This window comes from Vipera ursinii, assembly GCF_947247035.1.
Source record: "Vipera ursinii genome assembly, chromosome: 1".
NCBI lineage: Eukaryota > Metazoa > Chordata > Lepidosauria > Squamata > Viperidae > Vipera > Vipera ursinii.
The window spans coordinates 77,498,536-77,518,387 of NC_139512.1; the positions used below are offsets into that span (position 1 = coordinate 77,498,536).

General features: G+C 38.9%; 1 protein-coding gene across 4 annotated transcripts in view; it reads left to right on the plus strand.

The window, feature by feature from the left end:
* TP53I11 (tumor protein p53 inducible protein 11) overlaps positions 1-19,852 on the plus strand; it is an 85,454-nt gene that overhangs the window by 51,840 nt on the left and 13,762 nt on the right. For all 4 annotated transcript variants that reach the window (XM_083371119.1, XM_083371118.1, XM_083371117.1 and 1 more), the window contains 3 exons: positions 6,293-6,351; positions 12,721-12,769; positions 15,557-15,653. In XM_083371119.1, coding sequence (XP_083227245.1) covers positions 6,293-6,351; positions 12,721-12,769; positions 15,557-15,653 — 205 coding nt within the window. The remainder of the gene's footprint in view (positions 1-6,292; positions 6,352-12,720; positions 12,770-15,556; positions 15,654-19,852) is intronic.

Sequence of the window (19,852 nt, forward strand, 5' to 3'; positions counted from 1 at the left end):
AGCTGCCAAAAAAGCCAACACAGAGCTAGGCTGCATTAACAGAGGGATAGAATCAAGATCAAGTGAAGTACTAATACCACTTTACAATGCTTTGGTAAGGCCACACCTGGAATACTGCATCCAGTTTTGGTCACCACGATGTAAAAAAGATGTCGAGACTCTAGAAAGGGTACAGAGAAGAGCAACAAAGATGATTGGGGGACTGGAGGCTAAAACATATAGGGAACGGTTGCTGGAATTGGGTATGTGTAGTTTAACGAAGAGAAGGGTGAGGGGTGACATGATAGCAGTGTTCCAATATCTCAGGGGCTGTCACAAAGAAGAGGGAGTCAAGCTATTCTCCAAAGCACCTGAAAGCAGGACAAGAAGCAACGGATGGAAACTAGTCAAGGAGAGAAGCAACCTAGAACTCAGGAGAAACTTCCTGACAGTTAGAACAATTAACCAGTGGAACAACCTGCCTCCAGAAGTGGTGAATGCTCCAACACTGGAAGTTTTTAAGAAGAGACTGGACAGCCGTTTGCCTGAAATGGTATAGGGTTTCCTGCCTGAGCAGGGGGTTGGACTAGGTCCAAGGTCCCTTCCAACTTATTATTATCATTATTATTATTAAATCTGCTTAACACCCTATTAACGTTAATCAGATAGAATGAGCGTATCTGAGAGAGGGTGTAAGTGTGTTTGGGGACTAATTATGTTCTTATTTTCTCTAAGTTTCTAAAAAAAGATGAGAGAGTTGATGGAATGTAAACCAATGGCCCCTGGGTATCCTTAGACTCCAAATTCTGTCAATTTCAGCCAGAGTAAAGAATGTTGTGGTCTGTATGCAAACAATACAGATATTTCCCAATCCTCATGTCAAAGGCTGTGTATATGTAGAATGATTCAAAACTAACAAGAGCCTGTTCTGTCCCTTGACATGTTGATTTTTGAAAGATTGTTACACTTGGTGAGGGAAAGAAAGAGTCTGTCTTCATCAAGCCCTTGCATCTGTGTTTCTTGAGGCTTTTTGATGTTTGATGTTTTGATGTTTTTGTTTGGTCATACCTACAAGCAAAAAACAAATGCCCTTTTTTAATCCAGAATTGAGGATTGGGGGATTATTAACCTAATTACTCAAATATTTTATTTGATCAGAAAGGAAGGGTGGTTGTAGGGTATATGCGTGAAGAAAGAAGGTGGTTCGAAACAATGTTTGCAAGTCGCACAAAAATATCTTGAGGTGGGACTAACTTTTTAATAGTGGTCAGGCTTGTAGGACCAACTACTCAGAATGTTTAGCAGAAGTTAGCTTTGAGAGTTCGTGGAAACCATGATTTCTCCTAAGTTCAAAGCAGCATTTCAACAAACAAGATTTTTTTTAAAAATAACCTTTTTGTTATTTGGAAAGAAGGGGTTGAATGATCAGATAGAAAAGGAGAAGCAGTTAATGGCAGAGTGGAAATGCTACATTTAAGCCTCGGTCGAAGGAATGAAACTGCACTTGAAAGGCAAGGTGGATGAGACAGGAGAAAATGGAAATTCATAGTTTGTATCTATTGCTTTGGTTTCCCCTTAATTTTATAATTTTTCTAATCAATTGCATAACTCTCCCCTTTCTACTGACACATACATACAGAAGTGTTGGTGTATGTGAATTAATTGCAAAAGTTTGAGGATAGCTTCACAGCTGTGGGTGGGAATTGTGAGGCCTATGGGGATGGGTGGTGGGGGTGGATGGTTGAAGCTGCTGTTCTCAGCTTATTAGAGACATGTCTTTGTAGGTGTAAGAAAACCTATGGTTCTCTAAACTGAAAGAATACAGAGCTTTGATTTCTAGGTAACTCAAAAAGTTCATCTTTTTTCAGTACAGCTGTCGTATCTGTCCTCTTCTCTCTTTGTGCCTTTTTCTCGCAATGTTCTCACATTAACTGTTTTTGCCTTTGATCGATGATGTGCCACAAAGCATCAATTGCCTTAAAGGGGGATGACCAAGAAGTGTACAGTTAACCTGTTGTTTGCTTTTCAGAATGTTTCATCAACTTCTGGACTAGTCTAAAGTTCTACGCCCAGCGATTTCCCATCCAAGGGTTAACCACATCGCACCTTAAATAGTTTGGATTTTCTTAAAGGCTATCTAGGTTGCAACCCAGCTAGCATGGACAGTTATCACATGGTAGAATTTGAATATGTGTCTGTTACATATCAGTTAGTGAAAATTTTGATGAGACTTTTTGAAGTTTGCTACATAGCTTGACCCATGAGTTATAAACATGCCCCAGCCAGCTGGTTTTTTTTTTGCCACTTCTTTATGTTGTTACCTTCAGCTCATCCACAACTCACACCTGAGGCAGCTTAATGTCCTCCTTAGTGATTCTACAATTAAAGTAGGAAAATTTCACTGACCATTTGGTCAGGTATCTCTATAAAGTGTGGACTCAACTTAGCACCTATTGGCCACTTTATGTTGATGTACTAGTTTTTGGGTATTGCCCTCTGGTCCAGATGTTTCCAACTGGTCTCTCTCTCTCTCTCTCTCTCTCTCTCTCTCTCTCTCTCTCTCTCTCTCTCTCTCTCTCTCTCTCTCTCTCTCTCACACACACACACACACACACACACACTTATCAGTGAGCTTGGAAACAGAAGAAGCAGCTGACCATGGGTAAAGGTGAAAGGTCTTCAGAGTGCACTACCATTTACTGTAGCTTTCCTGTGGCAGGATAGAAATGTCAGTGAGATGCACATTTTATGCTGATAATATTCTGCCAGCATTAAAACTGGTGGATTAACACTTCAAGTGAGATAAGCATGTCCTCTGAGTGCTCCTCTTTGAATGGGCAAAACAGCAGAAAGGAAGAATTTATAGTGTTCCCTTCCCTTTCCTCCTCATTGCATGCCTACTTCTAACTGTATTCCTTGAGCGCTGCTTCTTATTCAAAAACAAAAATTAAAAACAAAAATGAAATACTTTGTCCTGAATGAAATGCCCTTGGGCAAAAACTGAAAAGGAAACGGAAGGAAAATTCAAGGAAACATTAATGGCTGAGAATCTGCTGATGCTGACTCATTGTTGAATGAATGCATTTTAATAGGACCCAAGAGGGTGAATTCGACAGCCCACGTTGTTGCAAAGTTGCAAAGTGTGACCTCTGTGGCCAAATTCAAAAGCCAAGATAATGTTTTGCTTCTTTTTCTGGCAAATCTAAGCCTAGAATGTACAGATCCAGTCCTTTCTGATTGGGCCGATGCTGTGTGGTGAATTTAGGCATCCATACTACCTTTGTGTCTGGGATTTTCCAGGGCTGTTGTAATCCACTGCTTCCATTGCCACTGCATGCCATTCATTCCCTTTTTCTGCTCTAGATTTTTTATCACCCTTTCCAGAAGAGCAGTTTATTCTACTTGTGATTTTTATTTATTTATGTATCAAATTTTAAAAACTGCCTATGTCCCTCGCAGCGCGAAGAAGTGGTGTTGTTAAAACAGGGAGAAGGTTCTTGGGTCCATAGGATTGCAATGTCCATTTCTCTGTGTGAACTCTGCTTCTTACAACTGGTTGTTTTTTTAATCAACGGATTAACCTTTTGTCGCTGAACCCCAGCAGTTGCTTAGCAACTTAGAATGATCCTTGTCAGATGACTTTCTGAACAGGTGCATTTCATGTATGTAGCCTTTTCTGTTCTGAAAGTGGAATTACAGTAACCTTTTTTTTAAAAAAAATAGAATTACCTTAAAATGCTGGTAATTTTAAAAGGTCATTGGAAAGAGTCCATAGTACAGTTATATAGACGACAAACAATTTCTGTAAAGAACTAATTTAGTGCTCCATTTTGATTTATGGAGGTTTTTTTTCTTGGCAGATTCTTCCCATTGTAGATAGCTTAAAAACTCTCTCCTTCTCCCTCTCTCCCTCGCTCTCTCTCTCTCTCTTTCTCTCTCTCCCCCCCAAAAAAAAGTATGACAAACTTTTAGACAAACACTAGACTTCTGGCTAAGAGTTCACAGAATTTGGAACAGTAAGAGGACCTATGGGCAAGAGTAACTCATGTCCTGAAGGTATCCATGGTTACACAACACTCTAATTGGCATGTGAGGCTTAAAGGTCACATAGGAAAAACAATTTTATTTTTTACATAGTAATATGCTGGCTTCAGCCTGTAGAATCCCAAAGCTTGGGAGCTCTGTCCCTATGGTTTGGTGATTTCCTTTGCAATTCCATCCCATCCCAAAGAATATCACTTTCTTGAAGAGGAAATTGATCTCTGTTTAAGATGAGGGGTGATGGGTTTTTTTGTATTGGGGAAACCTAACTATGTTTCATTATTCTGCTCTGTGGCCCAATAAAGTAGCTGGCCTATCCAGTGAGCTCAGAGAAGACTATCTCTCTCTCTTTTTTTCTCTTGCCAACTTTTCAGTTCCTTTTGTATCATTTGTTAAAAGCAGGAAATAACTATGTAATGCATATGCAAACTGTGCTTCCCTAGCTGATAATGCTAAGCCGGAGATGGCAGGAAGCAACTGAAGGCTGTTTAAATTGCCTTTGTTCTTGCTTCCTTGGGCCTCTCTCTTTCCTGTGATTTGTAGTTTCTTGATTACACCGAGATACTTTGCTGGGGTATTCATTGCATTATTGTCTTTTTAAAAAAACCATGTTTAACCATCTTTTTTAGGACACTTCCCTCTCTCTGCCATGAGATGGGTGGAAAATAAATTTGATAAATTAATAAAAATAAAAAAATAAAATCTCTGCAACAGGCTGAAAAATTCTGCTTTTTAAACTCACTGGTCTGTATCTTAAAACTAAAATCCATTCTTTTGCCTGTTGTGAATATTGAGTGCAATCCATTGGGAAAGTATTAAACATTTTCTGGTTCTCTTCCCTGGAGTCATCCTAGTAAGTACTAAACCTTGTTGGGAATGCTGCATTAGATGTAACCTATAATGAGCACTGGTAATTTGCAGTTACTTTCAGATAACTCTCTGTGGATTCCACAATTTTTGTCACTGATATTTCTTTGCCCTTTTAAATTAAAGCCTGCGTAATTGTCTTTTTTAAAAACCAATTTTAACTCTCCTTTTTCTTTTGAAGAAAGGATGATCTGAAGGCTTTTATGGCTTCACCATTTTTCCTTGAGTCATCTGGGACTGTTTGTTTTTCAGGCAGTCAACTTTGAGATACTGAGTATCTTTGCTCCCATTTCCCATCCTCCCACTTACTTGTTCAAACTTGCACAATCAGACCATGCTGTTCCCCCAACATGTTTGCAAAAGGATCATAAGCAAGTGATAAATCACATTTTCTTTGTGCAACCCCCCCCCCCAAAGTCTGTTTTAGCAGGCCAGGATGTTTGAATCCCTGGAGAATTGCTATTAGAGACACAGGAGAGGTGGAGGAATACTAAACTGGAATTTTCCTGACTTCTTGATATAGCAATTCCCTATATTTCAGATGTCCTTTCCCATAGATTAAATTGCTGAGAAGTATCTCAATACACCACTCTACCCAGTCTTCAGCCAAACCATCAGTTCAACTTCCTGCCATTTCTGGCATCTGGGGAAGGCTGATACTGCTGATTTCATACAAAGGGTGACTGTTGATTTGGACGTAGGCAAACTTATTTGCCATCTGTATAAACCAATCCTTCTCCAAACTGGCATTCCCTAGATGCATTGGGCTCATAATTTATTGACAATATGACTAGTTTTGAATGTTGTAGACTACACATTATGGGAGTAGCAGCTGGTATATGGTTTATTTGAACATTTTATTTTCAGCCACAGGTTTTGGCAAAATTCAGATAAAATTGCAGCAGTCCATTGGCAATTCAATATATCCCCTCTAATATTAACGGCACTATTTGTCAAGATGTGCCTTCTTATCTTTCTTGCAGCCATCGCAAAAAATGCAATTTGTTTTGTTACAAGTATGTTTTCGTCAGGCAACAAAAAAGTAGATTTTATTTTCTTCTAAACTAGACTGATTCAGTTGGATTAACAAGGGTACAATGAATCTAGACTTGCATTCCTGAGAAATGTAATGAGTAACAAGCCAAATCTTCCACCTGTAAGTTATTACAAATGCAAAACGGTGTGCAGTTGGCAATAAAGTGAAACTGGTATAAGGTGGTTTAGAGCATAGTGAGCTATTTTACTAGTCATAGTTTCACTTGCAGCAAATATCATTTATTTTTCGTGTGTGTGTGCGCGTGTGTGTGTGTGTACCTGAAATATAATATGCATGCATTTTTTTCCTCAGTTTTTTTTTCAGGCTGGCTCTGTGTCAGGTTATTCATTCTGTTCATTTGAATTTCAGATCAGTCAAGTCTTGGGCAATGAAATCAAGTTTGCAGTGAGGGAACCTTTGGGGCTCAGGTAAGTTCCATTCAGAACCTATGAGCCAAGGAGACATAACAAGGATGCTAAGTATTTTACTCATTTTGGCTCCAAGCATGCTTGCTTTTCCTGCAAATATGTACATGATCATTCTGCAGCCGGAAAAGCCCAATGTGGCAGGTGCAACCTTGCCTCTAGAGGAATGTCCTGGTTCCATAGCCTTTCAATATGAAGAATACTATCTGGTGATGTTGTTGTTTTTAGCTGCAAAGTCATGTCCGACCCATTGCGACCCCATGGACAATGTTCCTCCAGGCCTTCCTGTTCTCTACCATCTTCTGGAGTCCATTTAAGCTCACGCCTACTGCTTCAGTGATTCCATCCAGCCACCTCATTCTCTGTCGTCCCCTTCTTCTCTTGCCTTCAATCTTTCCCAGCATTGGGCTCTTCTCCAGTGAGTCCTTCCTTCTCATTAGGTGGCCAAAGTATTGGAGTTTCAAGTTCAGGATCTGGCCTTCTAAAGAGCAGTCAGGGTTGATCTCATCTAGGACTGACCGGTTTGATCACCTTGCAGTCCAAGGGACTCGCAGGAGTCTTCTCCAGCACCATAGTTCAAAGGCCTCAGTTCTTTGGCACTCAGCCTTTCTTATGGTCCAGCTTTCACAGCCATACATTGCAACTGGGAAGACCACAGCCTTGACTATACACACTTTTGTTGGCAGAGTGAAGTGAAGTGAAATAGGCCTTAGAAAAGCTGAGCAACAACAAAGCTAGTGGAGGTGACAGTATTCCAGCTGAGCTATTCAAAATCTTAAAAGACGATGCAGTAAAAGTGCTACACTCAATTTATTTATTTATTTATTTATTTTATTACATTTATATACCACCCTTTCCTGAAGGACTCAGGGCGGTTTACAGGGTAATTAAAAACCAAAATACAATTCGGAAAACTCAACAGTGGCCACAGGATTGGAAAAGATCAGTTTACATCCCAATTCCAAAGAAAGGCAGTGCCAAAGAATGTTCAAACTATCGCACCATTGCACTCATTTCTCATGCTAGTAAAGTTATGCTTAAAATCCTACAAGCTGGACTCCAGCAGTATGTGGATCAAGAACTACCAGAAGTACAGGCAGGATTTTGAAGAGGCAGAGGAACTAGAGATCGAATTGCCAACATACGCTGGATCATGGACAAAGCTAGGGAGTTCCAGAAAAAACATCTACTGCTGCTTCATTGACTATGCTAAATCCTTTGATTGTGTGGATCACAACAAACTGTGGCAAGTTCTTAAAGAGATGGGAGTACCAGACCATCTTATTTGTCTGTTGAGAAACCTATATGTGGGTCAAGAAGCAACAGTGAGAACTGGACACGGAACCACTGATTGGTTCAAAATTGGGAAAGGAGTCCGGCAAGGCTGTATACTGTCGCCCTGCCTATTTAACTTATATGCAAAACACATCATGAGAAAGGCAGGGCTAGATGAATCAAAAGCTGGAATTAAGATGGCCAGGAGAAATATCAACAACCTAAGATATGCAGATGATACCACACTAATGGCAGAAAGTGAAGAGGAACTAAAGAGCCTCTTGTTGCGGGTGGAGAAGGAGAGTGCAAAAGTTGGCTTGAAATTTAATATTAAGAAAACCAAGATCATGGCATCTGGCCCTCTGAATTCCTGGCAAATAGATGGGGAAGAAATGGAGGTAGTGACAGCTTTTATTTTTCTGGGCTTCCAGATCACCACAGATGGGGACTGCAGCCAAGAAATTAAAAGACGCTTGCTCCTGGGGAGGAAAGCCATGGCAAATCTAGACAGCACACTAAAAAGCAGAGACATCACTCCGCAATCTATCTGGGGATATGTATGCAGAAATCGAGTGGGAAGAAGGTTTTAAGTTTAGAGGTCTTAATTACAGTTGGCTGTGGGGTATTTGCAATTGGCTACAGTATGTTACTGTATGTTACAGATTTCTCCCTTCAATATACTGTCAAGGATGAGAAACTATACTGCTCTAAGTACCTCTTGAAATTGGATTTAAAGTGCTGGCAGGGTACATTTTAAAGCAAGAAGTTAACCTTGAGTTTCAATGGCTCTAAAAAGGAAGAGAGTTCAAGAGACAGTGGTTAAGATGTTGAGCTTGGACTAGGGCAGGGGTAGGCAACCTTGGCTCTTTTATGACTCGTGGACTTCAACTGCCAGAATTCCTGACCCAGCATGGCTGGCTCAGGAATTCTGGCAGTTGAAGTCCAGGAGTCATAAAAGAGCCAAGGTTGCCTACCCCTGGACTTGGGTGTTGCAAGCTTAAATCTGTATTCACCTGGTGACTTGGACTTTTCTCTCAGTCCAACCTATCTCACAGGATTATCTAGAGATAAAATTAAGGGATACCCTGAATTTTCCTGCTCTGAGTTCTCATGAAAAAAATAAAGGTGTGAGGATATAAATATAAACAAATGAATTTGTTTTTTTGCTCAGCTTGTGGACTTTGGAATAGAAAAATCTGCCATGTTGTTTCTGGATAAATATGTTTCTTGAAGCATTGGTGCCCTAGTTCAGAACGTAAGAAAAGGATGATGGGTCTCTATCTAATATTCTTCCAAATGCTATAAGGTAGTATCTCCCTGAATTGAAATAGTTTATATTTTGAGATAGCTGGAGATCGCCATGTAGTTGGAAGCTACTGATGTTGACAGTCAATTATCAGCATTGTCAAGGAACATGACACTGGAAACAGTTAAAAAAAAGAACGTTCGCTCCCCATAAAGAGGAGGATATTCAACAAGTCCTCTGAGCATGTCTTTCAGATATTTTGTTGTCAGTGAATTGCAATATTGTTTCTTGTCCCTTCCTTCATATGTCTTCTTGAAAGGAGAATGGAAATTAATCTATAGAACAATCAGCCCTGAAAGCATATCAATTGCTTGACAATCTTGTACTTCATGTTTATAGAAGTGAGTAATCAACAAATAGCCAGATGATTCTTTAATAAGATAGTGAAAACATACATACCAAAGTGGTCTCTCTCTCTCCCCCTCCCTCCCTCCCTCCCTCCCTCTCTCTCTCTCCCCTTGTGTTGTGCCTATGTGCATGTATACACTCCTCCCTGTGCATATGACCAAGAGAGAAGAGGGCTTAGAATGGAGCAGTTGGCAGCCTTCTGAGCCACTGCTCAATTGCTTTTCCCATAAAGATACATTGAGGGGTTCTTTTTCTGAATTGTTTTGCTTCGAATCATTGATTGGATTCAGCCTGCTCTCAAACTCTTTTTTCCCCACATTACCTGGGTGGGGTGGGTGGGGCTCTCTTGTATGAAAAGCTAGCCTGCTGATATATTGGCAGATGTCCAGAGTTCCTTTACATAACTTAGTTTTAACATGGGGCAGAATAATTAGGGAAAATATGTCTGATAACTTATTAATACTAACATGTATCTGTAGAAAGTGTCCCAGTTTGGCAGGGTTGTCTGTGGGTAAGGCTGAGTGCCTATTGTGTGCTTCAGTTTTGATTTCTGATAGTTAAATGGACAAGTTCCAGCGGTTTTTCTGATAACTTTTCCATGGTGGCACAATGATTAGAATGCAGTACTGCAGGCTAATTCACTGCCTACTGCCCACTGTGGCTAAGAGGGGACTGGTTCAAAGTCACTGAGTTGACTTTTATTGCCAAAGGCAGGACTAAAATTCATGGTCTTTTGACTTCTAATCCAATATCTTTAACCACTACACCGACTGAAAAATTTAGATCAGGGGTGTCAAACTCGCAACGTCACGTGATGTGTCGCGACATATCACACCTTTTTCCATTACTGGCAATGGGGTGGGTGCAGTTTCAGCATGACGTATCCAGCCTGTGGGCCAGCAGTTTGACACCCCTGGTTTAGATGATGTAAATAAGGTGGTAATAATAAGGATAAAAATATCCCTTAATTTTTCTAACAGTAATATTCACTGTAGTTTTATTGATGAGAAGCAATTCAGTAAAGTTTTCCAAAATATGTGGAATGTGACTCATTCCACAATGTAGGGACCATCATACCTGCAGACATAATACTACTTACACGATTAGGATGATGCATCAGAGAACAAGGTCTATTCCCCCTCTCAGGTTCATCAGGAACAACAAATACACTCGAGAATGTTTTGGAATCAAAATATTCAATCAAGTGTTTACAGTGGTGTGTAAAAAATAAAAGCACATTGGTTGTATGTGTCATTGAATTCCCCAAGTGAAGAGAAGCTGACACAACCTCTTCCATGGTACAAAGTTAAACCTACCTTTCTATAGATTCAAGTGTCTTTATGGGCTGTCATGTATAGATTCAGAATAAAAAGCAGTGAATTTGGCAGAGGCAGGAGACTGGACACACACAAACATGCACATGATATTTTTATGTTATTATTGTAAAGTTTTGAATAGGCTTCAAAAGATGATAGACTACAATTAGCTAAGTGAAGACAATTTAAAAATATTCAGAGTTGTCTAACCTCTTAGGCTATAATTATAGTTTCTTTCTACTTCCAATAATCATGGACTCATCTGAGATTTGAAAAATAGTAAACAAAAGCAGGAGGGCTATAGAAAAAAAAACCCTCTAAATGCTTCCAGCTTCCATTGTGATAGACATCACTAAGAAATGAAAAATATTGTAAATGAATTTTGCAGCTAAAGAAAAATATGAAAGACCAAGAAAAAGGATCAGAACTGCAAAGCAGAAGTCACAAATCACTCTAAACAATAAGTTGAAAAGTTTAGCTGATCCTTTTATGGATGTGTAGTTGTACAGTTGCCCTTTGAACTATTTGGTCAGAACCAAACATAATACATTTGGAGGACAAGACTGAAATATTTGAAGAACAAATGCAACTTTTTGCCAACCATTAAACACTGTATTGGATCTATTGTGTTTTGGAAGGGGAGGGGACAATCAGCATTACAGGAGTTTCTTTTATGGGTGGAAAAAAGAAGCATGGATTCAATTAGCGATTAATGTATCCTAAACACTAATGTCCCACCGTCAGTGAAGTAGTTGATATTTCAGCAAGATGATGATCCAAAACATTTTTCTGAAGTGCTGTCTGCTTCTTGGGAAAAACAACTGCAGTCAGGCACCCCCATTTCCCCAAGGCCCAGCACAGCTCATGCTTCTTCCTAAAAGTCAAGGACCACAAGCTATAGTAAACAGCAAATCCTGGTGGGATTCCTACCTTAAGCTTGGCTTGGGACCTCATCCAAGAGCTCAAAAGTAACACTGCTGAAGATCAAGCCTTAGAATTTGGCCTGGAGCTCAGGAACAACCAGAAAAGGAACGACCTCATTCTGTGCAGTGCAAGAAATTTTGGAGGGAGGCAAAAGTTGTATGCCAACTTATTTTCAGATTTTCAGATTTGTATATTAATGACACATTTATGTGGCATGAACTTGCAAGGCTCCAAAGGATAATGTTAACCCCGAGTAACAGTCTATTGTTGGAAAAAGTGTGTGCCACAATAATATTGTGTGCAGTTATCTGCCAAAAATAACCTTTGTAACCTCCACAAAACAGAAGAATGGAGCTATAAGAGTTCTTTAAGGATAGGTGGAAAAAATATCCAAAAACAAGGATAGTAACACTTGTAACTGATTAAAGAGGAAACATTTAGAAGCTGTTATTTCTGCCAAAGAAGGTGTACTGGCTGAAAAGTTTTTCAAAGTCTAAACCTAGTATAGTCACTTTTCTAAATCTATAAACAACTGCACATAAATAGTAAGTATTCATTCAAATATCCCAAAAGAGGACAAATTTAACTTTGTACCATGTAGATTAGTTTCTCTTCATTTAACAAATAGAATTTGACCAGGAGTGCCTAAATTTTTGCATGAACCTGGGGTATTAAACTCTCTATCACACTGTTTATTGTTGTTTATAGAACGATAGAACTTATAGTTCAATAGACCAGGAGGACTGCTGGGGTGTATATATAAGTATAGCAGCACTCTGCTAGTAAACTAAGAGGCAAATTCCTTAGAGGAGGTATTAATTATAGTAATCTCTTCTTGAAATGGCATAACTGAAGTAGGTTCATTAATTAATTTCAACATGGCTCTGTAAATATTTTTAAAAACTTCCCTTACTAGCTGGAACTTCCAATGTTTGGATGATATTTGTGATAGGCAATTAGCGTTTACATGCTCTTTCCGAACTGCCTGGTGATTTTCCTCCCCCGTGTTTTGAAATTGCTTTTAAAAAGCAATCTTGCTCTCTTCTATACCATTTTATTTTGCATTCTTTTGTCAATAGGAATCGCTCAGATGACCCTTTTTGGCAGAAGTAGTAATTATTTTTCATTTATTGCTGGGTGGAGGGGATGCCATAATTAAAGGATTGTGATACTTAACTTTTTTTTCCCCATTTGAACTTGTAGGGTTTGGCAGTTTGTCTCAGCCATCATATTCTCTGGGGTCGCCATCATGGTAAGTGTGGGAAACATTTTCATATGAAGGTGAACATCAAATTACTTAAACATCTGTCCTTAGACATGTTTAGCATTCTGTTTTTCTAAATTTATAAAACTTCAATGACAGGATATGGATTGTTTATGAAGATTGAATGTAAAAAGTAATTAAGATATGTATAAGCTAAAAAATTATTGATAAATGTAATAATGATGTTTTTACTGAGTTGATATAATGAGAACTGCATTAGCTTAAATATGAGACAGTAGATGTTAAGGGGAAAAGAGAGGAAATATTTGATATTGTAACTTGAGATTTGTACTAAAGATTTTCATATGTTATCAAACTATTGATCAACCCAGCCACCACATTGCTTTTTAAATACTTAAATGGAAAAATGGAAAATTAATAAAATATTATTAAAAAAAACTTCAATGAAATCTATAAAAAAATCTGTCCTCAGGTTCAGTCCCTTGACCATTGTTCATCAATGTTTCTTCAATATATTGGAGAGATAGCAAGTGATTCTCAACTCATTAGTTTTCATTACTAATGTGAATTAATAAAAAGATTAAGTTCAAGTTGTATCAGCTTTGCACGTGTCATAAACTTGAGTTGGATATCTAATACCTTTCTCTCCTGGTGGGCTGGTGGTGGTGGGAGATGGAATGGTTCTGTGTGAGCGGCAGGCACAAGCCCACTGCTTGTGTAAATGAAGCTGTGCACGTGTGCATGCACTTGGCCACCACTTGTGCAGCCTGGTTCTGAACTGGCCACAGCCCTGCCCTAGAAGAAAAAAGAGCACAAGAAATTCAAAACAATATTGATAGAATCGTAGGCTGTAGTAACGGAATGAAACTCAATAGAGGCAAGTTCTTCAGTCATGAATCAAACATCAAATGCTTGGGTAGAGGAAGGGGGACACCATGCTTGGTAATAAGATTTTGTGAAAGATTTTTTAGTAGTAATTGATCCATATTGAATATGATCCAATGGTGAGGTGAGACTGCAAAGAAGGCAAATACAATTTAAGGCTGCATCAACACTCTCAGTATAGTATACAAGTATAATTTCAAAATCAGAAGAAGTAATCATGCCACTCTATTCTGCTTTGGTTAAATCATACCTTGAGCATTGTTTCTAGTGGTGGGCACCACTTTTAAGAGGGATTCAGGGAATTGGAACAGATTTATACAATAGCAAGGTAAATGACAAAGGGATCACAGATTAAGTCTAGGAAGAGGCTTGGATGGTATATTTTAGGCTTTTGTTACTTCTGAAAGAAGATTTAGGAGGAAGCAGTAGTCCAAGAACACTTTTCAAATACAGGTAGTCCTCAATTTACAACCACTCACTTAGTGACTGTTCAAAGTTACAAAAACACTGTTCCTTACAACCAGTCCTATCACAACCATTGCAGATTCCCAATGGTCACATGATCAAAATTTAGGCACTTGGTAACTGGCATCTATTTATGACAGTTGCAGTATCCCAGGGTCATATGATCACACTTTGCAACCTTCCCAGCTGGCTTCTCACAAGCAAATTTGATGGAGAAGCCAGATTTGCTTAACAACCACACGATTCACTGAACAACCACAGTTGATTCATTTAAGAACCATGGGGGGGGGACTTCTAAAATTAGCAACCACTTAACAACCACCTTGCCTAGCAACAGAAATTCTGATCCTAATTGGGGGTCATAAATCGAGGATTAAATGATGTCACAATCACATGTCACAGAAGATAATCAAGACCTGGTATCTTGTGTTCCAAAGCGCAGGCTATGAAATAATGTATTTAGCTTACAGGAAAACAGGACTTGATAGTATGATCAGCAGTTTGACTGTGGAACCAATAAAACCAGAGAAGTGGTAGTCTTTTCTTCATTGGAGTTATTCTAATGGAGGCAAGACAGTAATCTGTCTGGGATGCTTTAACTGAGATTTGTACACTGAGCAGGATTGTCTAAATCAGGGGTAGGCAATCTTGGCTCTTTTATGACTCGTGGACTTCAACTCCCAGAATTCCTCAGCCAACCATGCTGGCTCAGGAATTCTGGGAGTTGAAGTCCACAAGTCGTAAAAGAGCCAAGATTGCCTACCCCTGGTCTAAATGTAACCTTCCAGTTCTATATTTCTTTGAAGTAAAGATTGGATTTTCTCTCTATCTCTCTTTTCTTTTTTTAAATATAAATGTTATTAAAAGTTTTAATAAAACTAACACAAGCTAATACAGGAGTAAAGAAAACAAAAAAAAGATATGCAGCAAAGATAAGTATGGTTACAAAATTATATCTATAATTACAACAAAAACTCATTTTTTTCTATTATCCAATTTCCCCCCCCAACCCACAATTCCTAATGCATTTTTTTTGTTTCATGCAATAGTGGATTTACAGCATAAAAATAGATAATTGTTCTTTCTCTAACCAAGGGAGTCAATTTAGCCATCTTTGCAAGCTCTTATCATCTTCACCAACCGTACCTCAATTTTTTCCATTTTTGAGTGTACAGTAATCTCACAGAGTTGTCATGTATAAGAACAAAATTCCATGTTTTAGTAGCTTTTCTAAAAGCTTCTCTCTCTCTCTTCCCACTGCTATCTGCAACAGCTGCTCACTTGCATGGATGAAACAGTGGTCCAAGTGCACTTTTCTTTGTGAGCATTGACATCTGTCTGAAACAGATTTAGTTATATCTGATTTGTATTTTCATTGAAAATCCTTTTCTTTGGACACTAAATAGTTCAGTTAGAGGAGTTTTGCTTTTTTCTTCTTAACTGAAATTTATTTTTCTCTTCCAGGCTCTCACTTTTCCAGATCAAATCTATGATGCCATCTTCAAGGAAGAGGTAGTCAACAGTAAAATGCCTATCCGTCTCTATGGAGGAGCTTTACTTAGTAAGTAGTCCATGAGCATCCAGATGTTGATGTAATCTAATCTGTTGGGAATACCTGAGTGAATCCTATACAGTTAGTCTTCAACTTGCAACTGGTTGCTTGGCAACCTTTTGAAGTTTCAGAGCAGTCACACAGCCGCATTTTAAAATGGTTTTGCTGAAAACCAACATTGACTTCCATTTGGGGGCAAAACTGTGCCAAGGCAAACCACTGATTCTCTTAATGACTATGGTGTTCACTTAATAACTGTTGCCAAAAAGGTTGTAAAATTGGATCAGTGACATGACGGCAACAAACGGGGTCCATTATGGTCCTAAGTCAAGGACTGCCTGGAAGAGTGAGAAGTTATTTCCTGGGGAATGAAAGGGGAATGAAGTATGCATAGAAATTGTCTGAACTGAACCTAGGCCCCAGGTGATTTTGGATTATAACTTTTGTAATCACTTGCCATTGGACAAGAGGTAAATTAATGGAAGGTTTACTGTTGATCTTCATAAAAGTTTTTTTCCATGGAATTTTGCCCAGAGGAAGGAACACATACTGTGCAATCAGGTTGGGCTTTGAAGTCATTTAACAGGCTCAGGAAAGATAGTATTGGTAAATAATTGTCTTGAGTCCCTAGGGGCAGAATACATCTTCATCATCACCATCATTTGAAATAATGATACTGAAATTGCACTGTTATAATTTGCTCACTGAGAGACAAAGTTTGTTAGTTGAAATGGAAACATGCTGTTTTGAGTCTCTAATATATCAAATAAACTTCATTATTCAAGATGCTCCAAGAGTTTTTAAATTATTTCATTTTAAGTTACCTTTAATGCCAAGGCAAAAATATATCTGGGAAACTAGGTATGATAGTCTAGATCAGGGGTCTTCAAACTTGGCCCTTTTATGACTTGTGGACTTCAACTCCTAGAATTCCTCAGCCAGGCACGCTGGCTGAGGAATTCTGGGAGTTGAAGTCCACAAGTCATAAAAGGGCCAAGTTTGAAGACCCCTGGCCTAGATCATTTGACAAGTGAAATCAACCATATATTTTTTTCTTTCTACACAAACCTTGCAAGCAGTATTATTTGATCCCATAATGCCATTTCTCAGACACACAGAAAATAATGCTGTTTTAATTATGGAAAAAACATTTTTGATTCTTAGGGTTACTAACTTGCCACATTTGATGTATGAATCAATTTCAGTGGTATTACGTCTCTGTTAATGGGTTCAAATTGCTAGCTGTGATGGTCACCAATGTTGGATATGATTCCATTGTTACAATTTTGTGTAACAATCTATGTGTACACTCGTCAAACTGAGACAAAGCCAAGGAACAAGACCTTATTCATGAGTGTCATAAGCTTGACCTGTTGAAATGCAAAATTGGGATTTGCTAGGCATATAGGATATTAGAATAATTAAATGTCAGTTTACCATAGCACAGAGATTAGTTGTCATGATTTTACCACCTCTTAATCAGTTTCAAAGTTATTCTGATGCTTTATTTACAGCAAAGCTATCAATGGTAAATGAAATTGTTCCTGGACTATATAATTCTAAAGCACAATCAATGCATCTGTGATAGAACTAAATGGTCATTTCAAAACTGTAATTTTATAAAATGGTGTAAAAGTGGTTCATTTTGAAATTCTGTGGGACAAGGCTCTATTCTTGGCATAGCCACAAGCACTGATTAAAGTCCAGTCATTTCTTTCCTTCCCTGTTAAAAAAAATCCTCCAGGAATGAACCTATAGGCTTGTGAAATGTACACATGGACATACACATTTTAATGTATTTCTTCAAAAGACATCCCTTCCACCCACCTAGGAATCACTTAAGTGATTTCTCCCACCCATACAATCTGTACTCAGTCAGAATTAAAATTACATGTGAAAGAAAACAGATGCTTTAATTAGAAATTTAAAATTTGTGGAGGGAATCCCTCGAAAATTATCAGGGTAATTAAATGATTAAAAAGATCTGGTTAAGGGAGTCTCAACTCTTGGCCAGCCAATGGTGTCTTTGGGATAGGCCCTCCATCTATGCACAAGCTTTCTTACAGACTTGTCATTCTGGTGATATAATTAGAGGAGATATACAGTGTGTGCAGAACTGTGAGCAATTCCAGAGAAAATGGAACATAAATTGAACAAATAAAGAGACCCAAACTCTACCCTACAGACATGTGCTATAAAGTAGAATAAAATTAAACTAATCTAGTTGGGAAGGATGAGCTATAGCTTGTTCGGCTTGTTTCTGTGGGTTTTTTTTTAATGTGAAAACATTTATCCAAGCTGAACCACAGCTGCTGGCTTGATGATTAAAATGATCTGCTTTAGGGCTAAGAGTCATTTTTAGAATTCACAACACAGTGCTATTTTGTGTTCCCATTCCCATTGCCTTTCTGGGAGAAATTATAAATAAGGTTGGGACTGTATGGGCACAGCTATTAGAAGTCATACACTATGTTTGCATGGTTGCAGGAAGTCAAAATAGATTTGAGTCTGGTTGTGAAAAGGAATTTTTTGCGCAGAGGGAAAACTTTTCCTGTCTTATTCTTTTTCTAAGTCTGCAGCAGCATCTGCTGGCTGCAAATAAAAATACAGAGAAACTTGGCTATGCCAGCACTCTCATTTTTAGCAAATTTTGTTTGTTCTCTTTCTTCCACTTCAAAAGGGACAGGCTTAGATTATGGGAAAACATACCACATTGGTCCCAGTTTAATGGAGAAACATTGTTGTTAGCTGCGAAGTCATGTCCGACCCACTGCAACCCTATGGACAAAGTTCCTCCAGGCCTTCCTATCCTCTACCATCTTCTGGAGTCCATTTAAGCTCACACCTACTGCTTCAGTGACTCCATCCAGCCACCTCATTCTCTGTCGTCCCCTTCTTCTATTGCCCTCAATCTTTCCCAGCATTAGGCTCTTCTCCAATGAGTCCTTCCTTCTCATTAGGTGGTCAAAGTATTTGAGTTTTAGCTTCAGGATATGGTCTTCTAAAGAGCAGTCAGGATTGATGTCCTCTAGGATTGACCGGTTTGGTCGCCTTGCAGTCCAAGGGACTCGCAGGAGTCTTCTCCAACACCATAGTTCAAAGGCCTCAATTCTTTGGCGCTCAGCCTTTCTTATGGTCCAACTTTCACTGCCATACATTGCAACTGGGAAGACCATAGCCTTGAGTATACGCACTTTTGTTGACAGGGTGATGTCTCTGCTTTTTAGTGTGCTGTCTAGATTTACCATGGCTTTCCTCCCGAGGAGCAAGCGTCTTTTAATTTCTTGGCTACAGTCCTCATCTGCAGTGATCTTGGAGCCCAGGAAAATAAAATCTGTCACTACCTCCATTTCTTCCCCATCTATTTGCCAGGAATTGAGAGGGCCGGATGCCATGATCTTGGTTTTCTTAATGTTAAGTTTCAACCCAAGTTTTGCACTCTGTTTCTTCACCCGCAACAAGAGGCTCTTTAGTTCTTCTTCACTTTCTGCCATTAGAGTGGTATCATCTGCATATCTAATGTTGCCGGGGGAAACATTCGCTTTGCTTTCTCCCAAAGATGCTTTTTCATGAGGCAACTGGACTTTCTTGTTTTTCTTTGAAGACATTTTGCTTCTCATCCAAGAAGCTTCTTCAGCTGTGAGCTGAAAAAGCTTCTTTGCTGAGAAGCGAAACATCTTCAAAGAAAACAAGAAACTCCAGTTGCTTCATGAAAAACATCTTTGGGATAGCTATGACCTGGATGACCGAGAATCTCCATAGTCAATTAGCTTTGCTTTAGCTGTTTATTCTTGAATACTTTATTCTTGTGAACAGGCTGTAGTTGCAGGAATAAATTAGTGATATGTGACCTGTCATTCCTAGAGCTTCTGCAGGGATTTTATTGCTTATATTTCTCTTTTCATTGATTGCTGAAGTACACAGACAATCCAAAGAGAAGGCATAAAGATTTTTGCTGTATCAGACACACAAACCTAGTGAGGAATGTGATAGATTATGTTGATTGATTACATACCATCAATTGTGTCCTGGCCTCATCCTTCAAGTCCACCTGGACTTCTTTTTCCTTCCATCTTTCCCAGCCTCAGAGGCTTCTCAAGAGAGACTTCTGAAGATAGTAATAGGAGATGACCACAATAGAATTCAAAGGTTTGGCTCCTGACAACTCTTCTCCGGATTAAGGAGAGGATAAGGATCACCCACAAGTT